At 35.0% G+C, this 24,928-nt stretch overlaps 1 protein-coding gene across 7 annotated transcripts in view; it reads left to right on the top strand.

Annotated features, from left to right (window-relative positions):
- EML5 (EMAP like 5) overlaps positions 1 to 24,928 on the top strand; it is a 113,959-nt gene that overhangs the window by 72,245 nt on the left and 16,786 nt on the right. For 4 of the 7 annotated variants that reach the window (XM_069858650.1, XM_069858649.1, XM_069858648.1 and 1 more), the window contains 9 exons: positions 1,577 to 1,729; positions 2,574 to 2,705; positions 3,828 to 3,916; positions 4,696 to 4,872; positions 5,754 to 5,955; positions 6,785 to 6,911; positions 21,578 to 21,656; positions 23,047 to 23,176; positions 23,868 to 23,966. In XM_069858650.1, the coding sequence (XP_069714751.1) occupies positions 1,577 to 1,729; positions 2,574 to 2,705; positions 3,828 to 3,916; positions 4,696 to 4,872; positions 5,754 to 5,955; positions 6,785 to 6,911; positions 21,578 to 21,656; positions 23,047 to 23,176; positions 23,868 to 23,966 (1,188 nt within the window). Of the gene's footprint in view, positions 1 to 1,576; positions 1,730 to 2,573; positions 2,706 to 3,827; positions 3,917 to 4,695; positions 4,873 to 5,753; positions 5,956 to 6,784; positions 6,912 to 8,487; positions 8,536 to 21,577; positions 21,657 to 23,046; positions 23,177 to 23,867; positions 23,967 to 24,928 lie in introns of those variants that run through there. The other 3 variants (XM_069858653.1, XM_069858652.1, XM_069858654.1) reach the window with 2 other exon arrangements.

Here is a 24,928-nt window from a genome sequence, read left to right as displayed (position 1 = left end):
ACAGTAAAAGTTCAGCCAGTTCTATAGATCTGCCAAGTTGCTTGTAGTATGATGAGCTTTTTTGAACAGTGGAGGACTTAGAATCTAGAATTTTTTTGAAGAAATCTTGGAAGTAATGTTGAATTTCTCTTCTTTGTGAATGTTAGGAGATGACTGTGGAATGTTAAAGGAAGAGACAGTAATAAAGTTCTTATTCATTTTATACTATATAACTAAATTCTGGTTTGATTGGTGGAAAAATCTGTTGTGACATCGTATAAAGAGACTATTTTTTTTAGGATTCGACCAGACTGGCCTTAACAAGCTTTTAATGGCATATATGCTTTGCTAGGCAAAGGAAAGCAATAGGTTTTATCTGTTTGGTGTTCAGCAAAGTATTTTGATCCATACCTTATAGGAAGCTTAGTTGAAGATCATTTGGATTGATAAAGTAAGCGGCACAAGCATGGATTAAACAAGAAAGTTTCAAGTTTGTGAAGTCTATTTAAATCTTAAAGTTGATGTTTATTAATATTTTTAAGAGTAGTTTTGGCAGAAAAAATAGGGACTGCAATAGCTTAATTTGCTGATGAGACAACATTTTGAGAGCTTTAGCAATCTTAAAAAGCACAGGTACACTGTACAGAAAAAGCTGGATATTTCTGCAGGCTACAGTAATAAAAATGAGATAATATTTGGTAATAAAAAAGGCAGGACTTGATGACTGTGATGTGTCTGTGTAGCTGAGGAGTAACTGAGGAGTAAGTAGAAGGCTCCTCAGGGTGTTCTAGCTGATCGCAGGATGACAATTACATGTGATAGTGAGGTATTTTTCCTAGAACATACTGAAGTGTTTGTGTAATTTACAAGAAGCTAAGCAGAATATTTTTGTGTACATTTCTCATCTGTGTTCAACTGAATGAAATTAAACTGAAATTTGAATATGGAGAAAGAGGAACTGCAGGATAATGTGTGAGAAGCTTTGTGGTGGGGTCAGCTAAATAAAGGTTTACTGTCTATAAGTTAATTGGAGGAACAAATCATAGAGAAAAATATTTATGCTAATGGAAAATTCTGGCATGGAAACAAAAGTATATAAGCTGACTGTAAACAAATATAGATTGGAAATTAAAGTGTTTTTCAAATGAAACTTGACATGCTTATTGAAAGAATTATATGACATAGTGACCGTGATAGCAAATGACTGGATTCCGTGAGTCCTGAAAGTCATTTCCAGCTGTGTTGTCCTTATGAGAGCAAATGGTAACAAAGAACTGGCACCAGGTACTAAGAAGAAAAGCAAATTAAAAAGATATAGCTAATAGTGATTAATCTATATTACTAATGTAGAACATATGTCAGTTAATATTCAAATAAATGTAATCTAGATTGTGGGGTTGTGTCCTTGTCTTTTTGCCAGTAGCTTCTGTGTGCAGTCACAGATGTAGAGCTTGGAAATTGCCTTGGCAGCATCTAAAAAATTCTGTTAGACTATATATTATAAGAATAGATTTCCTTTACTACTGGAAAAACTAAATCTAAAAGAGAGATTATGCTCTGTAAATTTACCTGAATGCCATTTCTGTATTCCTTATAGGAGGCAGATGTTGCTGCTTTTCTCCTGATGGGAAAGCATTAGCCGTTGGTCTCAATGATGGAAGTTTTTTGATAGTTAATGCAGATACCCTGGAGGATCTAGTCTCTTTCCAGCACAGGAAAGATGTTATTTCAGAGATCCGATTTTCTCCTGGTAAGCGATTTAAAATGAAGATTTCTATGTCAAGGTTTCTCGAGCAAGCTTTGTAACCTTTAAAAGATAGAAGCAGTAGCAATTTGTAGTATAATAATCTTTAACACGTAGCAAATAAGTCAGGGAGACTGATCTTAACATTTTGAAAAATGTTGGTTGTGAAGTCCTATGTTGCTCAGTTGAGGATGATATTAGAATAGATTTGCTCATAGTAACCTCCTGAGTGCAATAGTTTTAAATTATGATCATCCAGGAACTGCCCTAGGTCCCTAGGGTTCCATTTTGAGTGCTGCATAAGTTTGGCTGTTCACTGAGGTTCCTGTTAGCTAATGTGAATGCTTGAAACTGGTGTGTCAGAAAGTTCTGACATCTTTTTTCTTCTTTTTCCCCCCTACAGTGCTTAGCACTCCTGGTGAGGCTAGTTTGTTTTAAACAGTACAGTTCTTACTGAGGAATTCAAATGTATGGCCTAAACTGATACTACTACTACAGTGAAAATACTTCTTCTGCAAGAGAAATTTGATGCAAATTATTGATACCAATTCTCATGCAACATTTCCTTCTGGTTATTTGAGCCTTACCACTCTTTGAGTGCAGTGAATGTTTAAAATTTTGTCAAATGGTTTTTATTGTTTAAGTTGTAATGATATAGTGTTTTTATATTTTGTACGGATTTTGATTATGTAATGTGAACATTAGTCTTTCAGGGACTACATATAAATTAGCAAGCTCATTTCAGAGAAATCAGAGTTGCGTATAGCTTAATTCCAGAATGTGCTTGTGTTTAATATACAGAGCACTACAGTTTTCTAAAATGTGTTGTGTTTTTACTGATGTGTTTTAGGGGCTGGAAAGTACTTAGCTGTGGCATCCTGTGACAACTTTGTAGATATTTACAATGTAATGAGCAGTAAACGAGTAGGAATCTGTAAGGGAGCCTCCAGCTATATCACACACATGGACTGGGACGTAAGAGGTAAGTAGCATTCGTTCTAAAAGTGTGCTGGAAGATTGATTACATTATAGACTAAACGGGGTACATCCGCAATATGAATTTAGGGCATCGCTGACACATTTCTTTCTTTAGTTTATGGATATGCTCACAGCGTTGGAATAATTATAAAAACTGTATATATATTTTGCTACTATATATATTTATATATTTATGGTTGGACTCGATGATCCGGTGGGTCTCTTCCAACCTGGTGATTCTATGATTCTATGATTCTATGATTCTATGATTTAGAAGTTGTGTGATGTTAAGTAAAATAGATGGTCTCTGTAGATTGGTTTGCGTTTCTTTTTCAACTTCTGTGTTTATTGTTTGACTTTTACTTCTTGAAAAATGTACTACTTAATGCAGTTGCCTCTGTAACTCAGGAATACCTGCCCTTGTCAAAAATAGTAGGAAGATTGGATTTCCTGTCTTCCTAGGTCTTAATACGTGATTAATTTAAATACTAATTTTAGTCCTGTTTCATACAAAACCAAGGCAGTACAATTGTTTAGTGTATTATTTCCTGCTCATTCCTCTGCATAATCACTTTTTAAATAGTCCATTTTAATTTGCAAGAATGTTATAAGTTACCTTCCTCTGAGAAGTTTGAAAACAGGAAGAGAACAAAAATATTAATGAGAATTTCTCTCAGAAAATAACGGGCATAAAGGAAAGCAGAAGTCTTCTGCTTGTAAGCAGCCCTTGGCCACGCAGCATTTGTGTTCAGTCGCAAGAGCATGCGCATACTCCTCAGCCAGTTGTCACAAACACGCTCTGGATTAGACCCAGTACATTTTCTCTACCACCTGATGAGACAACCGTATATGAGAGAAGGGTGACGCATTGTTACAGTTTTTAAAGAGAGAAAGGAGGACTGTGAATTTAAGGGGTCAGAGGACTCAGATCTTCAGAAGCCCACGTTTCCAGATCCACTATTTATATATGCAAATTTTTTGAATGGAAGCAAATAATTTGTGTAGGGCTGCTAGCAAAAAAATTTAAATATGACCCTTTTTTCTTCTTTTTTGTTTTCATTGATCTTTTTTTTTTTTTGTACAGTGGAATCTTCTATGTAATGTTTATGTGTAATATGTTTTATAGGGAAGCTCTTGCAAGTTAACACTGGTGCTAAAGAGCAGTTGTTTTTTGAAGCTCCTCGTGGGAAAAAACAGACAATTCCTAGTTTGGAGGTGAGAAAATAGATTACCTTTTTAACTTGTTGGCGAATTTAGGGTAATGAGATAACCAGCTATTCCACATAAGAGGGAACGATGTATAAAACTATTATTTTAACTGGTCTGTTGAAAGAGCTTCTGTTTAGCTATTCTTTATCCTTTTCTGCAGTTTTTCCAATTAGGTGATGTAATCAGAATGAGAAGATGCATAGGAGATATCACCTTTGTCTCTTCTGTTAAGAAATGAACATTTAGTTGACTTAGGCACTTATAAAAATTTCACTGGACTTCTGCCTATTTTGGTACCTAAACACCTTTGAAAATCTATTGCAGATTACTTAGCTCTAACCTTGTTGCGGAAGACCTCATGTCTATCTTTATGTAATAATGCAATACGGTATACATAATATGCATAGGCAACTGTAGTATATTGTAGCTATAATATTGATTTGCTTTGTCAGGCACAGAGCGTTGTCATAGGGCAGAGTGTGAAAATATATAATTTTCAAAGACACTAGTGAAAAACGTAATTTGTTTTCTGTAGCCTGGAAGGGCAGGTGAGGTCAAAATTTTTAAAATACTTTTAGAGATTTAGGAAGTGGAAGTTAATAGAGGTAAATGTAAGGGTCTAGAATGAAGTCTTGAACAGTCAGAAAATAAGTGTTTGATATATAGAATACTGTCTTTTAGATGTGACATATCTTTCAGGGCAAAGGCTTTTTCATGAAATCAGATATGGAACGAAACTGCTTGGGAAGAAGCATGCTCTATCTCAAACAGGGTTTTTTTTGTAGGTAGAAAAGATTGGCTGGGCATCATGGACAAGTGTTTTGGGCTCTTGCTGTGAAGGAATTTGGCCAATAATTGGTGAAGTCACAGATGTAACTGCTTCCTGCCTCACTAGTGATAGCAAAGTATTAGCCACAGGAGACGACTTTGGATTTGTGAAACTATTTCGATACCCTGCTAGAGTAAGTAATTTGCAGCTGTTCATGGAGATGAGTGACCATTCTTGTTCAGACTGAAGAGTCATCTCATATAGTGTCCTATCACTGATGGTGGCAAATGGATAGGAAAAAACTGTAAGAATAGGAATGGGACAGACACTGTCTAATAATATCTTGGGCATTAGTATCCTCAGTGTGGTTTTTATCTATGTTGTTTTTAGCTCCTTGAACTCTTGTTTTGGAAGACAAGGAACATTTCATCCTCACCCTCATCTCGCTCATGATTTTATAGACCTTTGTTCTGTCCAACCTCAGTAATTTTTCTCTAAGATGAAGAGCCTTAATGTTATTTAATCATACATCACAGAGAAGCCATTCCAGAAGCACATCATATATTTTCTGCTCTTCTAGAACCTTTCTAGTTTTCCTATGTTTTTATCAGTAAATATATCTTCATTTTTTAATATTTTGCTATGCTAGGGGTGGTAACAATGCACAGTTATTGATTCGAGTTATTCTCTGTGCATTTTATTCTTAATCTTTTAGATTATTGTCTCTCTTAGGAAAAATAATCTAGTGTTTACTGGGAATCTGTTTTATAAACAAGTTCTTGTATGCTTGGTATGGAAAATGGTTAACGTTTCATGCAGATCATAGAATAACCAGGTTGGAAGAGACCCACCAGTTGGACTCGATGATCTGGTGGGTCTCTTCCAACCTGGTTATTCTATGATTCTATGATTCTAAGTTGCTGTAGGAGAAGAATATGTGATGTGATCGCAAATCATGTGATACATAAAAACGGAAAATTGTAAATAGGTTAAGAACGTGTTGATTTGCATTGGCAACTCACTTCACTTTTTCTAGCAAACTGGTGAAATTTGCTTTTTCCTTTCCCTTCTTAGGGAAAGTTTGGAAAATTTAAGAGATATGTTGCTCACAGTACCCATGTAACAAATGTCCGTTGGACTTATGACGACAGTTTGTTGATCACTGTTGGAGGAGCAGACACTTCTTTAATGCTGTGGACCTATGAGATGGAAGGACATAGGGATAGCAGGCAGTGTGACAGTGAAGAGTCTGATCTAGATTCTGAAGAAGATGGAGGTCAGTAGTAACTTATAAACTAGATGGATTATGCTCTCCCAAGAAGGCTCTATTCATGTAATAATTGCTAATTTAGAAATAATCAAGTTTAATCAACAATATATGATTGTTTTAATCTTATATAGTGAAGATGCTTCAAAAATGTTCAGTAAAATTTTGGGAGGGGGGAAATACCAATAAACTGTTGTGAAGGAAGTAAGTGTTTGAATTACTGCTTTGAGTCTGAGTGTCTAAAAAGACTCTTGGTGTCTTTTTAAATTAAAAATATTAAGTGCCAATTATTGTTAAATTCCAAAAATCTACATAGAAAAATACATTCATTGTCGTTTATATTTGGGCACTAATTTCTCTCTGCTCCCAAGTGCAATTTTTCCTCCATGTCAGTTCCTCGGTCTTCGAGTATTTGTAAACTATCACTGCTACTCTTTAAATAGTTCTGTGTAATAAATAAACTTCAATTTTCACTAAAATCAGCTGAATGACAAAAGAAACACTTTAAATATTAGAAGCATATTAAACATTAATTGGGGAAGAACTTTTATGCAGTGTCTTCTGTCTTAAAAGTGTTGAAGGTTACATCCACAAAATCATTTAATTGACTACGTTAATAGTCTAAATCTTAGAAAACTAGATTTTTTTTCTTAGAATGTCTTAATATTAACAATACGCATGATTTCTAGCTACTTCCTTTCTGTTGTGTATTTATGTTACTAGTAATACTTGGTATAACTTACTTTGTCGTCCAGTACATTGTTGAAACATGCACAAATTATGATTTAATTTTTTTTCTGGTATCTTGTTTTGATACCATTCACTGTTGTTTTGTTAGGATATGACAGTGATGTGACGAGGGAAAATGAAATTAATTACACCATCAAAGCCTTATCAACAAACATTAGACCAATGTTTGGAATTAAGCCTCATCTGCAACAAAAGGAGCCAACCTTAGATGAAAGGTAATTGCTAATTACAGTTCTATCCAAGAAAGCAATCTGAAGATATGATTAATATTAAAACATGGTTATACTGGAATATATATATAAAACTTAATAGGGTATGTTGAAAAACAGTGGACATTTTTTCTTTGGGGGGAAAAAAAAACAGACGACTTAAGAATAGTCTCATGAGAGGACGAGGCTGTATCTCTTTTTCACAGAGCACAACATACTGCTAAAATGATGTACGTATATTGTTATGTTTGTGGAGTTTCTTGAGATAATTGAGTTATTTGCTGGTATTTGATATACTCTTTTTGAAACTTAAATACCATGTGATCTCTAGTAACAGTGTTACAGGCACGAGCCTCTATGAGTGTTTTATTGAAAGACAGCTCTCAATTATTTGGTTTTGGCAACAAACTCATCTGACTAATTTGGTTGTAATTGCTCCTTGCATTGATTCTGTCTCCAGATAACTTCTGCCTTTGGAATATTATGTCCACGGTTTTCTTCATTTTCTGTTAATGAGTCTTATAAAGTGCAATTGATTGCTCTGCAGTGCTAGTTGCATTGATTGGTTCATTATCGTACGCTTTAGAAGACAAGAGGGTGGGGAGCCGAGTAAAATAAGACCACGGGTAAAGCAGATGTGAAATAAGAAAAAGAGTCTAGCCACTAGAACATAATGTGTTGTACAATCTGCCATTGAGCACAGGATGCTGAGAGTTGGTTTTTGTCCACTAACATGTGGACAGTGTAAGTGAGGAAAAAGGAAAGTGGGATTCCTAACACAATCCAGTGGCAATTGAGGAATGCTAGTATTAGCGCGGGGAAGTGAGGAAAGCGCAACACAGTATCATTAAGTGTAAGGATATATAGATATAGGAGACTGGAATCTTCCTGTAGGAATGTGAGAAGTTCTGTTGTGATGCACGTGCCTCTTTCTGCAGAGAAGTTGACAGATTTGTGTTGCCCTTGCTGAGAAATGCAACCTGATGTTTGTGAGTGTTTTGGTGTTGTCTTTTAAGTTGTGTTGCTGAGGGAGAGAATGGATGCCTGCATATAGAGCTGATGCTCCCTGTCTTGTATTTAAAATGAAAAATAATCTTTCTATTTATTAATTAGATGTATTTGATATGGAAATAAAAAAGAAATAACATGTATAGTATCAACATTTTGAATTTATATTTACTCTTTTAAAAAAAGTAATGCTTAAAGTTTGGGGTTTTTAAAGTGAAATTGTAAACCTCTTGTATTTCCTTTAATAATCATTTCTGGAAGCTGGGTGGGTTGTGCTTTCCAGTTGAAATGAAATAGTAAAGAAAATTAATTCTGTGGTAAGGTAACTACTTTCTGATTCAAAATGCATAAAATTTATGAAAAAATTCCATTGCCTACATTGTTCAGAACTTTGGGGCCCTAAAACTTCAAAGAAAAGGTTTTTCTTAATAAAACCAGTATTCGGTTACTGTATGCATTTTAACTTCTGTTCTGCTGAAGTTAATATTAGGTACAATTGGTAAATGTTTTAGTTAGTCTACTTTCATAGATACTAACTTCTTTTTCCTTCCCTTTCCTTTTGCTTCCTATGAAGGCAGGGGGTAGTGAGGTAAGTTCATTTACACAAAGTCCGGGATCAAACAAGTTTTAGTAACTTAAGCTGCTTGGGAAAGTAGCTATACTTTGAAACAGAAATAAAGGCTTTAACACTTCGCTACTAAATATTAGCTTGCTAATGGGTAGAAAAGGGATAAGAGTTAAAGAATAAACCCTTTTCTCGGTTTTAATAGACATGAATGGATGCTACATAAAGTCTTTTGGAGGAGGTGTTCCAATCTCATTCTCTTTCCCTCAATACTTCATAGTGGCTAAAGAACAGCTTGACTTAAGTAGCTATAATCAGAGAGCTCACCTAACTTATTGTGGATTTCTGTGGGACTGTGTCACAGTGGTGGTGTAGAGCTCCAACACTGAGTAAAAGGTGCAGGGAGTGTGTTGCAGAGATGTCTGAAGTGTCTCTATGAGCTGTATCACCCTGGCTGCAACCTGAAACTAATAAAGCTTCAGAGAGAAGAGCAGAGTTATTGACTTGGCTGCAGCATTTTACCAGTGCACCTATACTGCTTAAGAATCTGAGCTGTTAGGTCCCTGCTGCTTTCATATGACATGCAGAGTTGCTAGCTTAGGTGTCTGCATTAGGTAACGAGTTTTTGCACATGCTCTGTTTAGAATATATGCATACTTAAAAATGTGCTTGTAAATCTATAGCACAACAAATCCTCAGGCTGTAGGGCACTCTTCAGGCGCGCAGACTGAGCTGCCAGGTCACTTGGATGTATACTGGTTAAGAAAGGAGAAATCCTCTCATATCTACCTGGATCCTGTTTCCACAGTGCAATTGCATCTCTGTGATGACGATGATAAAATTTTGTTAATTGCTGTGTACACTTCTGCTGACAACTTTACATAATCAAGACAGCCACTGTATTCGTCTAAATTTTAGACCATACCACTAGCAACGTTTAGTATTAATTCTGGGGTTTGTGTATCTGTAAAGTCAGTGATTCTCTGTAAGTTATACAGAGCATGTATAACTTGTACAGGCTTTTCTTCCATGTTTGTTCATTTACAAAGTATTTGAGTATACTGCTCAGAGTGTGCGTAGTACATCTGTGGCCTTCCATGTTATGTGTAAGCTTATATTTATTGCAATCATGAGAAGTAATACAATTCTTGTAGAAACACTTAATTGGAATCCTGTAGGATCACAGGTACCTACCAGTGTAGAATGTGCTTCTGAGAATATTTTCTGAGTAATTTTGACTTTATGTACAAAGGAGATTTCTTATTAGAAAGTATTCGAAGCTCTTTTACTGTTGAGTGTAGGAGGAGTTTGATTCTCTGTGGGAGAAGATTGAGATGAATACTACCAGGTAGTTGAACTCTAAGGCTGTTTATTAAGCCTTTAAAGACCATACCAACTACTTAAGATTGTTGTACCTGACAACTGAAGTGGAATTCAGAAACCCTGGCTCAGTACTGAGGTTCCCTCTATACAGAAGGAATATGATTTTTAGTATCTAGAACATGAAATTAAGCAATAGAACACTAAAGGAAGAAGCATACCTAAAATCTCATCTCTGCTACTTCTGTCTCATAAAAGCACATCTGTGAAGCAAGCAGTTGTAGTCTTGAGATCATACCCGGAATTTAGAGTCAGAAATTACTCCACTGGGTAACAAAAATTGATTCTCTGAAATTATTTCAATTCTAATATTTAACAGGTTAAGTTGGTCTCATCTTTTACATTGCAAGTAGTGGGATGACATAGGAAATCAGTGTTTTAGGACATTTAATCTGCCAAAAATTCAAATACACATCACTAAGTAGATCAAAACAGTATCACTCCTTTTTACTCTCCTCTGCAAAAAGGAATGAAAGAGTCCCTAGCGTAAGAAAGGGAGAATACGCAAACAAACAGTGCAAAACACTGCAGTCTGGTGGACAGGTAACTTCCCTGTGAAATATGGAACATGAGATTTTGGTTTTGATATAGGATAATAATTTTCTTCAAGTGACTCTCAAAATGTGAATGCAATTCCCAGAACATGAATCTGAGCAAAGGACTATTTTTGTTCTTCAACAGAGGTAGTGTCCTGTTCTTTAGTTTTGCTCATAAATTACTTTTTTTCCTAGTAGTAGTCAAAGTTAAAAAAAAAAAAAATTGTTTTCCTCTTTGTAACAGCACAGTTTTACTAGGAAGAGTGGATATTTCCTTTCTTAATCATTGTTATGGCTAACACATTAAGTTGAGATGTGAGCTGTATCAACTTATACTACTAGGGAGCACTGCCTTTATTTTTTCCTTCGGGATAAACATGATTCTCCTCACTTTTTCTGGGACTTCTGTTTTGTAACAATTTTTCAGAAGCAATTCAATATTTGGAAAAAAAAAAAAGAGAGAGAAAGGTATTTTTTAAAATACGAGATGCTAGTGCCGTAAAAAATGATGTGCTGAATAGAAATATGTTGAAGCCTTACATTTCAGGCACGCTTTTTGGAAAAGCTAAGGATGCCAGAACTCAAGATTTCATTCGAATTCAATTGATTTAAGGTCTGCTTGCAGTGTACCTTAATGCCACCTCTACTAATGTTATGACATTCTCTTGTAGTAAAATTACCTTAATGCATCATTGATATTGGAATACTTATTTTATCTTCTGTTGAAAACACAAAATGGCATTGGCTGTGTGTGAGGCAGCACTTATGCCTATAATTTGAATTATTTATAATTGATTAATAATAATATTAAAAGATAATATTTTTTGTGAAAAGATGTCTACTGTGTGTCTGATGTGGTTATGTAGTAGTTTTATGGATATTCAGTGGCATGAGGTAAACTAGAAAAATGTTAAAATGTTTCTGTCCTTTACTGAAAGTCCATTCCTAGTATGTTTTTGTGCCAGGTAAATTGCTAAGAATTAAAATCTATCATGGATGGTTAATTTTGAAAGCACTTCTGGCTCAGCTGTTTCTTAACTACAGATCACTGGAGACTGAGAGAAGGATCTGAAGAGTATCCTTGTTCTTATATGTAATGAAGTGTTAAATATTTGTCCCTGTCAAAGGGACAATGATTGTAATTAAGATACTTTAGATAAAAATGACTGTGCCAAGAGATCTCAAAACTAAACCACCAGGAATTCTGGTATAATTTTTCACCATAAATATACCGTACTAAAGAATGACAAGCAACTAAAACCTCTGAAGAGTTTGTTTCTCATTGTCATCACTATCCTATTTTCTTACCATTACTCAGTCCACATGCTGAGATCTTGTGTAGAGGAAAATCTCCGTGTTTTGTATCTTTTGGAATTTTTTTAGATGCTCTGCATTGCCTCCCAGATGCAATTCAAAACCAGGCATTGTGGCAAAATTATTTATGATTAGTTTTTTTTATTCTTTGTATTGAGGAGGTGTTTTTTGTTTGTAGAAGGACATATACAAAAATACAGCACCTATTTTAAATCCTTCTGTATTCATAGTGGGAAGAGAACTAACAAAATATTTACAAGCTAGTCCTCTACTGATCCAGAAGTGAAGTTTGTTGTTTGTTTTTTACCTGATGCACACAGTAAATAAACTTAAATTGTATTTCCAAGGAGGTAAGAGAGGGAGAAAGCTATGAGGCCTTCTTTTTCTAAATCTCACAATTATCACCTTGTAATTGCTGCTGAAAGAGAAATCCAGAGATTTTATACTAACATCTTTCATATGTTTTGGATGAGCAAACAGAATGCAACTAGATTTTTCTGCTTGCTGGTCTAGTGACTTGTGAAATGCATGTAAATAGCACAAATTCCAAAGTTCTTTTTGTAAAAATCAGCTGTATCCTCTCCTTTCACTCTGTCAACTTGTGTGATTTGGGAGAGGGGAGAAGCCAGGAAACAAAATGAAAAATTAGAGCAAGGGACTTTCTATTAGCAGCTTCTTTTGTCTCTCTGTTCACTTTGTTTGCCAGATAGGTTAGATTACAGGATAGTTGAAATTTAATTTTTTTCAACAGTTTTAGGAAGAAAGCCAGGCTTTTTGAAGCTAAACTTTCTGTGAATCAGTTTCTGCACATTGTAGTGTACATTTGTGCACAGCATTAACCTTGAGATTGAAACTTGTGAAATTTCTGCAAATTTATTCTTCACAAACAAGAGTTTCATTGTAATTAGTTTCCTGTATTACTGTGTCTCTGAACACTAGCAATAGGCTAGAATAACATTATGGAAAGGAGTGGTCTCCCTTTACCGGCTTGAGGTAATTCTTTCTTCCTCCCAAAGCTGAGCTAAAACTCATGTCTTTGAGGAAATCAAAAAGCCTTGACACTAAAGTATCAAGATTTACCAAGTATCTCCAGTTTTGAATTCAAGGAAAAAAACCTGTTCATTTTGCAACTAATCTGATCAGATGTGACCAAGGAAGAAATGTCTAGAGGAACGATTTTGTGGCTTGGTAATGAGGACTGGAAGATTTGTGTTTGGGTTATGAACTGCGTCGACTCAGTTTATCAACAGAACCTAAGAAGGTGTGTGAACAAAATCTATTTATCAAAGACCTCAAGAAAAGGATAATTAAAACTTGGGCATATTGCTAGAGAGGTTGAAAGCAGCACCAGTTAAGTCTTGCAGATTTCAGTAATGAAGACAGCCTAAAATCTTTTTATGAATTCTGCTTTGTACCAATTAGGAATCTGATTGTATCTCAGTATATGTAAATATTTGCCAGCTAATAATTGGATATGTCTCATGTGGCCCATGTGCAAAATCTTGTTCCATACTTAAACCATGGGACTGGTAAAACAGAATTGGAGACTGAAGGATTGAAACTACCAAATGTAAACTAAGAATTTTCCTCTGACTATATGAATGTTTGGTTTGGTGAACTCAGGGAAACAGTAAGAGAAAACTGTGCTCCATTCTTAGAGAAACCCTAATTTCCTCTGCATAGCACTTACTCTGAAAACTGTCTGAAGTTATTTGAATTCTGTAGTCCTTGAAGAATTGCATGCTGTTGGCTGTAAAACCTGTTCAAGATACATTTGGTTTTTATTGGGAGAAAAGATTTAGCTATTTCCTGTATGAAGAAATAGTGCATCAGTCTTGCATCATTAAATGAAGTTGAAACTAATAAAAAAAGATTCAGTAAAACAGATTATTTTTCGTTGGAGGGAGATCTGTTTTTAAGTTGTTAACACTGTTTTCTAAATTTGCCAGAAAGGCTTCTGTAACAGATGAGAGAGAAATTAGAGAAATTATTTTTGCCTCATCTCTACGTGAAAGACTGATAACTAGTTGTATTCTTGCTACAGTGGAATTGCTTGGTGGTTCTTTATAGAAAAGCAAATGAAAACAAAGGAAGTGTATCTGTGAATCAGACTAATGAAAAGTGCCCATGCATAGCACAAATTGAGGAAATAATCTATACATGATCATATATTCTGATGTTTAATAATAATGTTTTGCTAGACAAAGTATGGGAGTATGCATCATGTGTGACTGAGAAAATACTTCCAGTGCAATATATATGTGAAACAGATGCCAAAATATCTTTAGTCAACATAAACTGAATTAAATAATCATGAAAGAACAGTATATATCAGCAATGCTCGCTGCTCACACATTTTGACTACTGAGAAAATTCTATTTTAGTATAACTGAATATATTCTTATGAGTGAATTTGAGCATCTGTCTTTAATAGTGAGTTGAGTGTTCTATCTTTCAGCTCATTTCAGGAAGTTAAACCTCCACATTTCTTAGGGTAATTCAGGTGTTGTGTTTGCCAGCTCTTTAAATACTTAATACATTTCAGAGGTTTTTGGGTCTACTTCTGCTTTCTTTCTCTATTTACAGTAGGAATCATTCCTAAGAATTACATTCTCATGCCAACATATGCTCATAATTCCCATTTAAGTGAATGGGAGGTTTTTGTACATATATAGATTTACATAGCCTTTGAAGTTGTGAATAATCCCCTTGTTGTGAAAAGAAGTAAGTAAACCAGAAAGTCAATATATTTTTTTCTATGAATAGTTCTTTGACACCTAGCTTTCAGCCAAAATTGTATAAGTAATCCTTTTCTCTTTCCCACCTGCTGCTGAAAAGAGGTTCCAGGTAATGCTTTTATTTTGCTATCTAGTCCATATTTTACTGACATCTCCCATTTTCCTTAAAAAGCCATCTGTCATGTTGCGTGCAATACTATGCACCTAGCACTCTTCAGAATATTGCTGTATTGGACGTCTTAAGCTTATATGTATTTGTTGAAGTTCTGTTCCATAATAAGCTAGACATTTATTTACCTACCAATATAAAATTAACTATATGGACCATTAAACTTCTGTATGTTTTACAAATCATGTTTTTCAATAATATTTATTAAAATATACACATAGTACACTTCCCAGCCCCTAGTGGACAGCTGTCCACGTCAAAAGTGGATTATTTTGTGTTGGATGGAACAGTCTCACCTGACGTATCCAGGTATATACATTAGTGAATTATTTAAGTATGAGACTATCTGTCTCTTCATTAGTGCATACAAAATGGCACTTACTAGTCATAGGACATGTGGAAATAATTATGACTAATCGTTGTGAATAAGCAGTATTGAAAAGCTACAAAGTTTCATTATCTTCTAATGGAAATGGGACCACTGAATTTTCATAAGTGACTTTGAAAATTTTACAAAGAGTAAATGGAATGAACTCCTCCTTTTACTTTTAAAATTAATTCTTTACTTCATACTTGCCAACATCTTTTACGGAGGGCAGTGCAAAAATCAATGGCAAGTCCTCCGAAGTATGAGGTGGACCTATTGTGACCCTCACAGGAAGGGACTTCATTTTTGTACCAACAGCTGTAATTTGCTCTATGAAATCATGCCCAAAATGACACTTGGATTCTTAAAACAGAAATAAATGTTGTAATTGACATTGTCATAATTTACCGTGGAACTCAAAGAATTGATGGCAGTTTATATTAACCGTAGAAGACCATCCATTGTTCTGTTAATAACTTTTGAAACTCAGGATCAATAACAAAAATGAATGAAATACAGTGTAATACAAGAGTGAAATACAGTGTAATACAAGACGAGTAGCAGTATCAATAATTTTGAAACTATGTCTAAAACAAAAAAAGGGATTTCATTGTTTGACAAACTACTTCAGAATGCTCATATTCCATCTTTATGGTCTCATAACAAGAAATAATAAACTATATATACAGCTTCTATTTTCATGTTGAAAATAAAGTGCCATATTTCCCCTATGACAGATGGCTGGAACTCTCCTTCCACATATTCAAGCTGACCCCATCCATGTGTGCATTCACCCCAAAATGTTATTCATGGTTTCCTTCCCATCTTCTGCATATAGGCTTTGAGCATGCAGCTCATAATATACACAGGTGTATGACCACTGAGTGTTGTACATGCCATTAGTCACTTCCCTGCCCATTAAATAGCAAATTAAAAATATCTTTAGCTTTTGCACCTTTAAAAAAAGCACTTGGAAAATGTATTCTGGTGTCCTTCAACATTCCTGCTTTTAAATGCACAAGTTGTCGTCTTGAAACTTAGTTGGGAAAAAAATACATACGTGCTCGTAGTTTGCATTCCAGTTCCACTGCTCTGAGTCAATGTCGAGTTCATCTTCATAGGTGGGTACTAGTATAAATTGTCTCGGTGACCTCTGGGATACTACAGTTGAGTATAAATTTTCAAGTCAAGTTTTATTGACCAATGTGCATTCACTTTATTTTTTTGTATGGTGATGTACAAATGTAAATGTACCCTAATGACAGGCTAAGGATGGACATCAACCAATATCTGTGTCTGTTTATCTGTGTGGCTTTTAAGTAAAGCTTGTGTTTTCAAGCAGTTATATGGTGTCAGATTGTTTTACTTCTTGTCCCATTCTGTAGAAGGGCTCTTTATGCTATGTTTTGTCAGTTTCTAGAGCAACAGTAATAAGCCTGTTGCTGGATTGTCCATGACAAATCAGAATTAAAACTATAAAATATTTGGAAGCTTTCTAAAGTCAGCAAAGGGTGGACTGGGCAGTTTTGCTCTGTCTTCTCCTACCCTCATCTATTAAGCAGGACTGCCCTCCAGTGATGGAGACTCCAGCCCTTGCGTGCCACCAGCCTGCTCAGCACCAGCATTGTCACTCACTTCTACTTGAGAGCTGTCTGCGTGACCTATGGTCATCAAGTTTCACACTGCTATTAACCTTCTTTTTGGCAGTTTGTTTTTGTTTGGTTGCTTGGCATTTTTTTTAAGGTTAAAGAAGTTTTGAACCTACTTTTAATTTTATTTACCTCGAACATAATTAGAGTAATTTCCTCTGCTGTTTTAGATATATCCTTTTTATTTCTTTGAATCTTTCCTGACCTCAGTTTCTGTTTTTTATGAATCTTTGTAATGACAGTCAAGCAGCACCAGCCTCTGACAGCTGGTAGACATACGCTGTTCCTTCTAAATAGTAATGTTTCTGGAAATGCCTTTTTTTTCTTTTTAGCAGGTCTAAATTGAGATGAGCATAAAAATATAGATTATAGATATTAAATCTATAGATAGACTTTTAGGAATTGTCCCAAGAGAACTGGACTTCCAGTTCCCTACAGTTTTGACTTCTTGCTTCAGATCAGGTGTGAGTTTTTGATGTTAAAGTGTAGTATTCTCCTGTCTTTGATCCATTTGAATCGTCATTTCATCTTGTGCTACTTTTCATAGTTTTGGTTTGTTTGCTTTTAAAGAGTGATATATTAGTTACTGATCTGCCTTGTAGTCTTCTGTTCAAAGTAGTAGAGGAATTTCTGCATGGCTACTGGATCTAGAATCTGAAATTCTTGTTCCATGTGCTGGCTGTAATGTAATCTAAAAGAAACTACATTTAAAGATTTCCTTGCTGTTTGAAGGGCATCAGAAGTTATGCTTCTCTTTCAGCTAGGAAGTCTCTCTGGAGCTGTGAGAGGAGTGTATCTTTTTATACTTTCCGTTCTTCAAGAACGTTTGGATTTATTTCTGCTGATGTATGTGTAGACTGGAAATCATATCTTGGTTGTTGATGCTTCCCAGCTGTGTAAGGTGGCACTGTGATTTTCTTTTTAGTCCTTGATATGTCATTGATAGATGGATTTCTTTTACAATAGAAGTCTTTTTGAGTTCTACAGTATGCCAGTAGAAGCAACACATACAACAAATAGCATGCCAGTCTCACATTTCTGTAATACTCCCTACTGTACTCGCTTGCCTACATGGGATCAGAGAAGAACTAACATGACAGTGGGAAATTAGTGAACATTGATACTGTTTATTATAGATTCCTTTTTTTTCTCTCATTCATGGGAAATTAATGTTTAGTACTAACAGAATCACTGGTATACAGTATTCCAGTTTTCAGCACTTCAATGTAGTTCCCAATTTCCATGTTTAAAGACGGAAAGGTATATGTTATGTTCGTTTAATTTCAAAAAGGATATAAAGTCAATATTATGTAAGTGATTTTTAAAAACTACTTTTGTATAAGTGTTTTTGAAGGAAATTCTTGCATTGATAAGTGTGCTCCTAGTTACCTAATACATTAGCAGCAATTATGGAGGTATCAAAGGAAATAAGGAATTATAATTCAAAGTAATAAACTGTAGGTAGGAAAAAAATTGTTTAGCAGCTCTTAATACCTTCAACCTGTTACACAAATCAGGTATTGTATATATATTTCAATGACTATACTATTTAGACAAAAAAGTAACAGTATATGTACAATCATGGGTATGTGCAATTCGTTTAACTTCTTAACCCTGTTCATTCTTCAAAGACTTCAGGTTGCACAGGCAGAGAGCTAGTTATTATTTTGCCATTTTACTTGAGAAATTGTAAGCACCAGAATTTGTTCCATTTTAAACAGTGCGTATATAAATAAAAACCAATTCCCTCCCTCAAAAAAAAAAACCAACAACCAAACCAACCAAAAAAACCACTGGAAAAACCAAACAAAGTCTTTTCTGTTAGTAGTTTGAGAGGTCAGTGTGACCACTTCAAAAAAGATACCAGAAAAAAGCAAGTTGTTCTTTACAAGAGGAAAAGAGAATCTTACTGTAAATTGTATCTGATTCCAATCCCTAGCAAATTTTAATCAGACTTGGGCTATATTAGTTTCTTTTTGTCTCTTCATTTACTTGAATTAATAAGAGCAGGATTTTATTCTGTATATCACTTAAGTGCTTTCAGAAAGCCTATTCCTCATACAGAATATGTGCCTTTCAATTTTTGTTTATGCATTTCAGTAGTTTTACTTGATTGGATTTGATTTGAGTAGTGCAGTGGTAAGAAGGCTTCTGTAGCACCGGGAGATTCTTGCTACCTCTTGATCAGTGTATTTGTATCCAGAATTGCTCATCTGCTGTGAAGGTGGGGAACAGATCTGGTCAAAGATCTTCCCCTCTGCAAAACTGTAGATGACCTCTCTATATATACATTTAACGTGGTAAACACTGTGACTTACTGGGAGCGTTTTCTGTTGATAATTGAGAAACTGATGAATAAAAGTGTAGCTTTTTTGGTTTGGTTTTTTTAATTAAAAAGTGAGAATTTTAATCATAGATACTATTGTCTAATATGACAGGCTAGATGACATGATGCTCGGAGCTAGTGGTGATAGGACAGAAGAGAAGAAAGGACCTGGAAAATGAGTAGGGAGGCTAGGAATTTCACATCAAGTGAAAGGCCTGAAAAGAGCTGGTTGAGAGACAGTAGTGATTCAAGAGCAGTCATTAAATTGGATGTTGGAATTGCTGACAGAAGTCAGATGTGTTCCTTGCTTCCTGTATTGGCCGACGCGTTTGTGTAGATGATCGGGGCAGCCCAGACCATGCTTGGTTTGTTTTTCTTCCTCTTCTCCAAAAGTTAGGAGAATAGTTTTTCACCTCTGCACATTAAAGGATGGGGTGCTATGGCCATGAGTTAGCTCCAGACGTTAACTGACAAATTCCAATGCCTTGCTTTTTTGTCTTGAGGTGTACATGAATTCCTTCTAAATGGAGACCTCAGAGAGGAAGATAAGGTCTGAAACTGAGGACATTCGAGAGTGAAGTCTTGGGGGGTACATTCCCCCCAGACATATTTCAAGCAGGACTGATAAAGTATACTTAAATGCTGCTATCTTTTAATATTTGTGTCTGAGCAAGGAGACCTTTAGTGCATGTCTGCACTGAACTCCTTTTCTGACTTGCATTGCTGTATATATTAGATGTCTCCAGGTTTTGCCTTTACTGCCAGTTTATTAGAAATCTGGTTTCCAAGTAAGAGTTCTGGAATAGAGAAATCCAGATGTTAGTTCTTTGTGAAGCTATAGAAGTCTTACTGCGTACTTCAATTAGAGTTCTCTGGTTTAACTTGCACTTATTTATGAACGAATATGAAATAGGAGCCTTAGTTGTTTTCCTTCATGCCTTGAATTTTCTTTTTAATTTAAATTATTGTTTCATACTTTATACTGACAAGAATTTGTTTAATACAGCCCATATTCCCTCTCTGTGAAAAGACTCCTTGTGTTCATTATATAATGTAAAGTAGCAATATGTCTTTTTAGATCTGGATTTGGATTTTCTAATGTATAGGTTTTGCATTTCATAAAATATAGATTTGTGATACTGAATTAAATATTTCAAGTACCTCCCTTTGGCCCTATGTAACACAATAGCGAGTTTTAATAAACTTGATCATGTTTGGATGATCCAGTTATCCAACAGACTTCTTTACCCAGGCAGAAATGTTTCATCATCTGTTTTTCTTTTGTCATTTTTTTTCCATAGGTACTTTACAGGCTTCTAAGCATAGAGGAAGTAACTGAAGTATCTCAGAACACAGTTTACAGTTGCAGTATAGTTTGTGTCATCATACATACAAATCTTTTGATCAGTGATACTTACACCTGCAATGTATAAATGGTTTTAAAATTAGGCAGGGAAAATGGAGGAATAAGGCTCAGAAAATTATTTTATTTTAATATCTGAAAAGATACATTGCAAATGTAGTTTAAAATACACATTGTACAAACAAATCATAGTCTATTGTTCTTAGAAAAGGCATGGTGATTATTTTGCGTCAAAGTAATCATAAAGCAGCAGAGATGGAATTAAAAGTGCGTTGTACTAAAAAGGATATATGAAAGAGCTGACTTGTTGCTTTATGTGTTATATTAGTTTGTCACACTGCCTACTGGTCTAAATCACCTGGATTTCATTGAATCTGTGTGTTCAATTTATTTCTAAACTGATTTTTGAATTTTATTTTTTAAAAGGGTCAAACTTTTATTTTCATGGCCACATATACTTATATATGTATAATTAAATATATTTATTTTCATGGTTTCTTTTCATAGCCGCATATACTGTAAATGTTGAATCAATAACCAGTGCTCCTGCAAATTGCTAGAAATAATTGCTTAATTTTAATAAAACTTATTTGTTTCTGTGTTTCTTTGTATATGAGCAGTTGAGCATAATCTGAAAGATACGTTACAGATATTTATCAACCATATCTAATTGAGATTTCTTAAGTAAATCTGGGCTTTTCAGAACAGTGGAACGTAAGTTGTGTGTGATGCTCCTGCAGTTGCACAGTAATGGTTTGCTTCCAACTAAGCATTGATCAATAGCTTGTTTCTGTCGATGTAAGAGTGAAGGGGCAAGTGGACCTGGAATTCTTTACAAACTATTACAACAATAGGAAAAGCTGTGGCCACAGGAATGATTGATTATCTTAAGTATTTAGATTAATCAGGTAATCCTTTAGAGTTTATACAATGAAAATTGTTACAGAGATGAGGGAAGTACCTTAAGAATATAGCATGGAAAAGCTAAGAATATTAAATCAGTGGTCATTCATTGTAAACCAAACTTTTCCATTAACCGCAGGGATTATTAATGAATTGTCAGAAAACCTAGCATGTTAAACGAAGGTGGGTATTTTTCCTTTGACAGAGGAATATATATTTGGAAGATTAATACAAATATAAGTTAAGCAGTATAGGGCTGTAAGTTTTCCGTATGCAGTAGGTGGTTGGAAGGTACTGTGTTAGTATGGAATGGGTGACGGACAGCCTTCTCTTATTCACAGTTCTTTATTTCAGACCACCAGTTAGTAGGGCATTGCCACAGCCGGAGAAACTGCAAACAAATAATGTTGGGAAAAAAAAGAGACCTATAGAGGTAAGAAAAACATTCCTCTTCCTCTTCCTCTAGGTTGTTTTTTTTTTTGCCAGGAATGGACATATTTGTGGACAAATTAAAAGATTGTTTCATTCTAAATGTATCAGAGATGGAAGTATTGAATAGTGTGTAAAGGGATAGCAAAAAAAGTGGGAGAGAATTTTTTTCCTGTAAATCCAAAAAAGCCCTAGTATTACTTTTTCTTGAAAACAAAATGGAGCATAACTTAGTTCTTACTAACAATAAAACCTTTTAAATGTACTGTATAGAAAGTATTATGTCCTTTATAGATTATTGCATTGTAAATGAGTTTATTATTGCTAATAAAACTAAGCATCTTTTACTGCAAATTTTTTTTTACTTTTATTTTAAAGCTTTGTTTAAAATCCATTGTTAACAGTTTTTAAAATAAAGAAGTGTGAGCAGCAGGCTGAGGGAGGTGATCCTTCCCCTTTACTCTGCTCTCATGTGACCTCACGTGGAGTACTGCGTTCAATTCTGGAGTCTTCAGCACAGGAAGGTCATGGATCTATTAGAGTGAGTCCAGAGGAGGGCCAGAAGATGATTGGAGGGCTGGAGCACCTCCCATCAAAGGACAGGCTACGAGAGTTGGTCTTGTTCAGCCTGGAGAAGGCTCCAGGGAGACCTTGTAGCAGCCTTCTAGTATAAAAAGGGGGCCTGTAGGAAAGCTGGGGAGGGACTCTTTATATCAGGGAGTGCAGTGATAGGACGAGGGGTAACAGTTTTAAACTGAAAGAGGGCAGATTTAGATTAGGTATTAGGAGGAATTTTTACTGTGAGGGTGGTGAGGCACTGGAACATGTTGCCCAGAGAACTCGTGAATGTCCCATCTCTGGAGGTGCCCAAGGCCAGGTTGGATGAGGCTTTCAGTCTAGCCTAATGGAAGTTTTCCCTGCCCATGGCAGGTGGGTTGGAATTAGAAGAACTTCAAGGTCTAACAGCCTAAAATTCCTCTTGGCAGCTGGAATTGGATTATGGACCATTATTTTGTCATTCTTTTTTGATGCAGAAGATATTAAGAAACAGAGCTGTGTTCTTCTTGGCTCTCTGCAATTTATTTATTTATATGCATGCGTATGAGTATCTCTTTCTGTGTATATATATGTGTGTGTTCATGCAATTACAAATGTTGTACAGCATCCACCAAACAGAGATATTGGATGACATGACTCTGTGCAACAAAAATAAATAGTAATGTAAGGTGACATGGAATACAGGATCTCAGTTTCTGTTGGTTTGAGACATCATTAATCTCCTTTTCCTGGACTACATAAGGACATATTTGAAAAATAGAATCCCAGAAAAGATTGTGAAGTTCATAATTGCTTTAAGGTTTTGAGTATCTAAAAGATGTAAATATCTTTTTTAGGACCTGATTTTGGAGCTGGTTTTTGGGTACCGAGGCAAGGACTGCAGAAACAATGTGCACTATTTGAATGACGGTGCGGATGTAATATACCATACTGCGTCTGTTGGGATCTTGTATAATGTGGCAACAGGTAGGAGAAAGCCCACGTGAGGAGAAATGTTTCTTCACACACATGGACTTACAGTGTGTGAAATAACTGGTATGCTTTATATCATAGAAAAGTATTTGGGAAAATTATTGTTATTTTTTGTTGCTGAAAAAATCAATCTGTAGAGATGGTTCATAGTAGATGCCTAAGCAAACTAAATGTATTGCAATATTTCTGGTGACTGAATTTTGAAGGAAGTAAAAATGTGATTATTTTAGTATTAACTTTCTGCAGTTCAACTTTGCTTGCTAAAATGATCACAGAAACTAAAACAACTGAACAAGGGGTAATTATAGTTGTTTAATGTTTTTTCTGAGACTAAATTAATTTGGTTTTATTTGGTTTACTTTTCAGTCCTCTATGTCACAGAACATCATTCCAACAACCAATTTAGTTTGGATAACTTAGATCTTTTAAAGAGTGCCATTTTTTTTTTCTGTGATGTTTAAGCAACTTGATGTAGAAAATATGAGGTCATAGTTCAGAGTTATTGAGTGCTATGTGGTAAAATTGAGATTATAAAAAATAAAAGTTTCTGTTTTCTGGTTTTAAGCTCCAAACTGCAACATCACTGTAGTGCTGTTTTCTGACAACTATTATAAAATTTTTGAACATTAACCATGCCTATGTGGGTATAAATGTTTTAATTAAAGGTGGGCCTTTTTTTTTTCAGGTTCTCAGTCTTTTTACCAGGAACACAATGATGATATTTTGTGCCTCACTGTTAATCAGCACCCCAAATTTACCAACATAGTGGCAACTGGCCAAGTAGGTATGTTTGTGTTTTTTTAAAAAGAAATTAACATAAGAGCATGCAATTAGGGCCTTGCAAGTTCATGATAAATCACAAATATTTTTGATTATGCTATCTCCGTTTGTATGAGTGTTACTCAGTTACCTGTCCTCTTTATATGTTTCTTCCAGTGTAATTTAATAGAGTCGAACAAAAAACAATGAGGCATAACAGAATATTAAGCTTATCTTTTGTTTGGAGTGTTATCAAAAATATTTTTTAGAAATCTTAAGCCCCATGAAATTAGCCTATTTTTAACCATCACCATGTGTTAGACCTTCCAAATACTCATAGCCCTTCCAAAGAAGCTTATTTAAGCTATCCATCATGTATGAACTGAACCCCAAATTCTTAAAATAGATATCACTTTTGTAGGTTTTATCTCATCAGGCAGATTAAAATACTTACCTGGTATTTTAATAATACATAGTTGTAGTATTCTAGGAAGAACCCAAACCCTAGTGGTGTTTCCCTACAGATAAATTTAAATGTACAGGGAAAATGTTTATATTTCATAGTAACATTAAAGCTGACCTATGAAGTAACTAGGTTTTTTAAAAAAAGAAGGGAAAACAGAAAAAAAACACTGTGCATCCACATAGCTGAACTAATACTGCTGTTTCAAAATTTTGCAGAACAATGTGATTTTTGTAGTCCACTCCAATTGCAGTTTTTATACCTTCACTTGTTTCTCAGCAGATTCAAACCGTATTTTCTTCCATACTGCATAGAATACAAAAAAATCACCTTAGTTTCTTCAGCCAGAATAGTGTGCCTTTTTTTTTCCTGTAGGTTTTTTTTAGATGTTTAATCTGAATATGGTGAGTTTTTCAGAATTTATTACCTGCTTCCCTCTCTCTTTTGGATTTTTAGGTGTATGTGTCATTAAAATTGTCTCATTGACAGTACTAACTAATTAGCTGAAATAGCTTCATTCCTTT

The sequence above is a fragment of the Phaenicophaeus curvirostris genome, chromosome 5, assembly GCF_032191515.1.
Source record: "Phaenicophaeus curvirostris isolate KB17595 chromosome 5, BPBGC_Pcur_1.0, whole genome shotgun sequence".
Lineage (NCBI taxonomy): Eukaryota > Metazoa > Chordata > Aves > Cuculiformes > Cuculidae > Phaenicophaeus > Phaenicophaeus curvirostris.
Note: the sequence above shows the minus strand (reverse complement) of the source record. Positions and strands in the feature narration are given on the sequence as shown.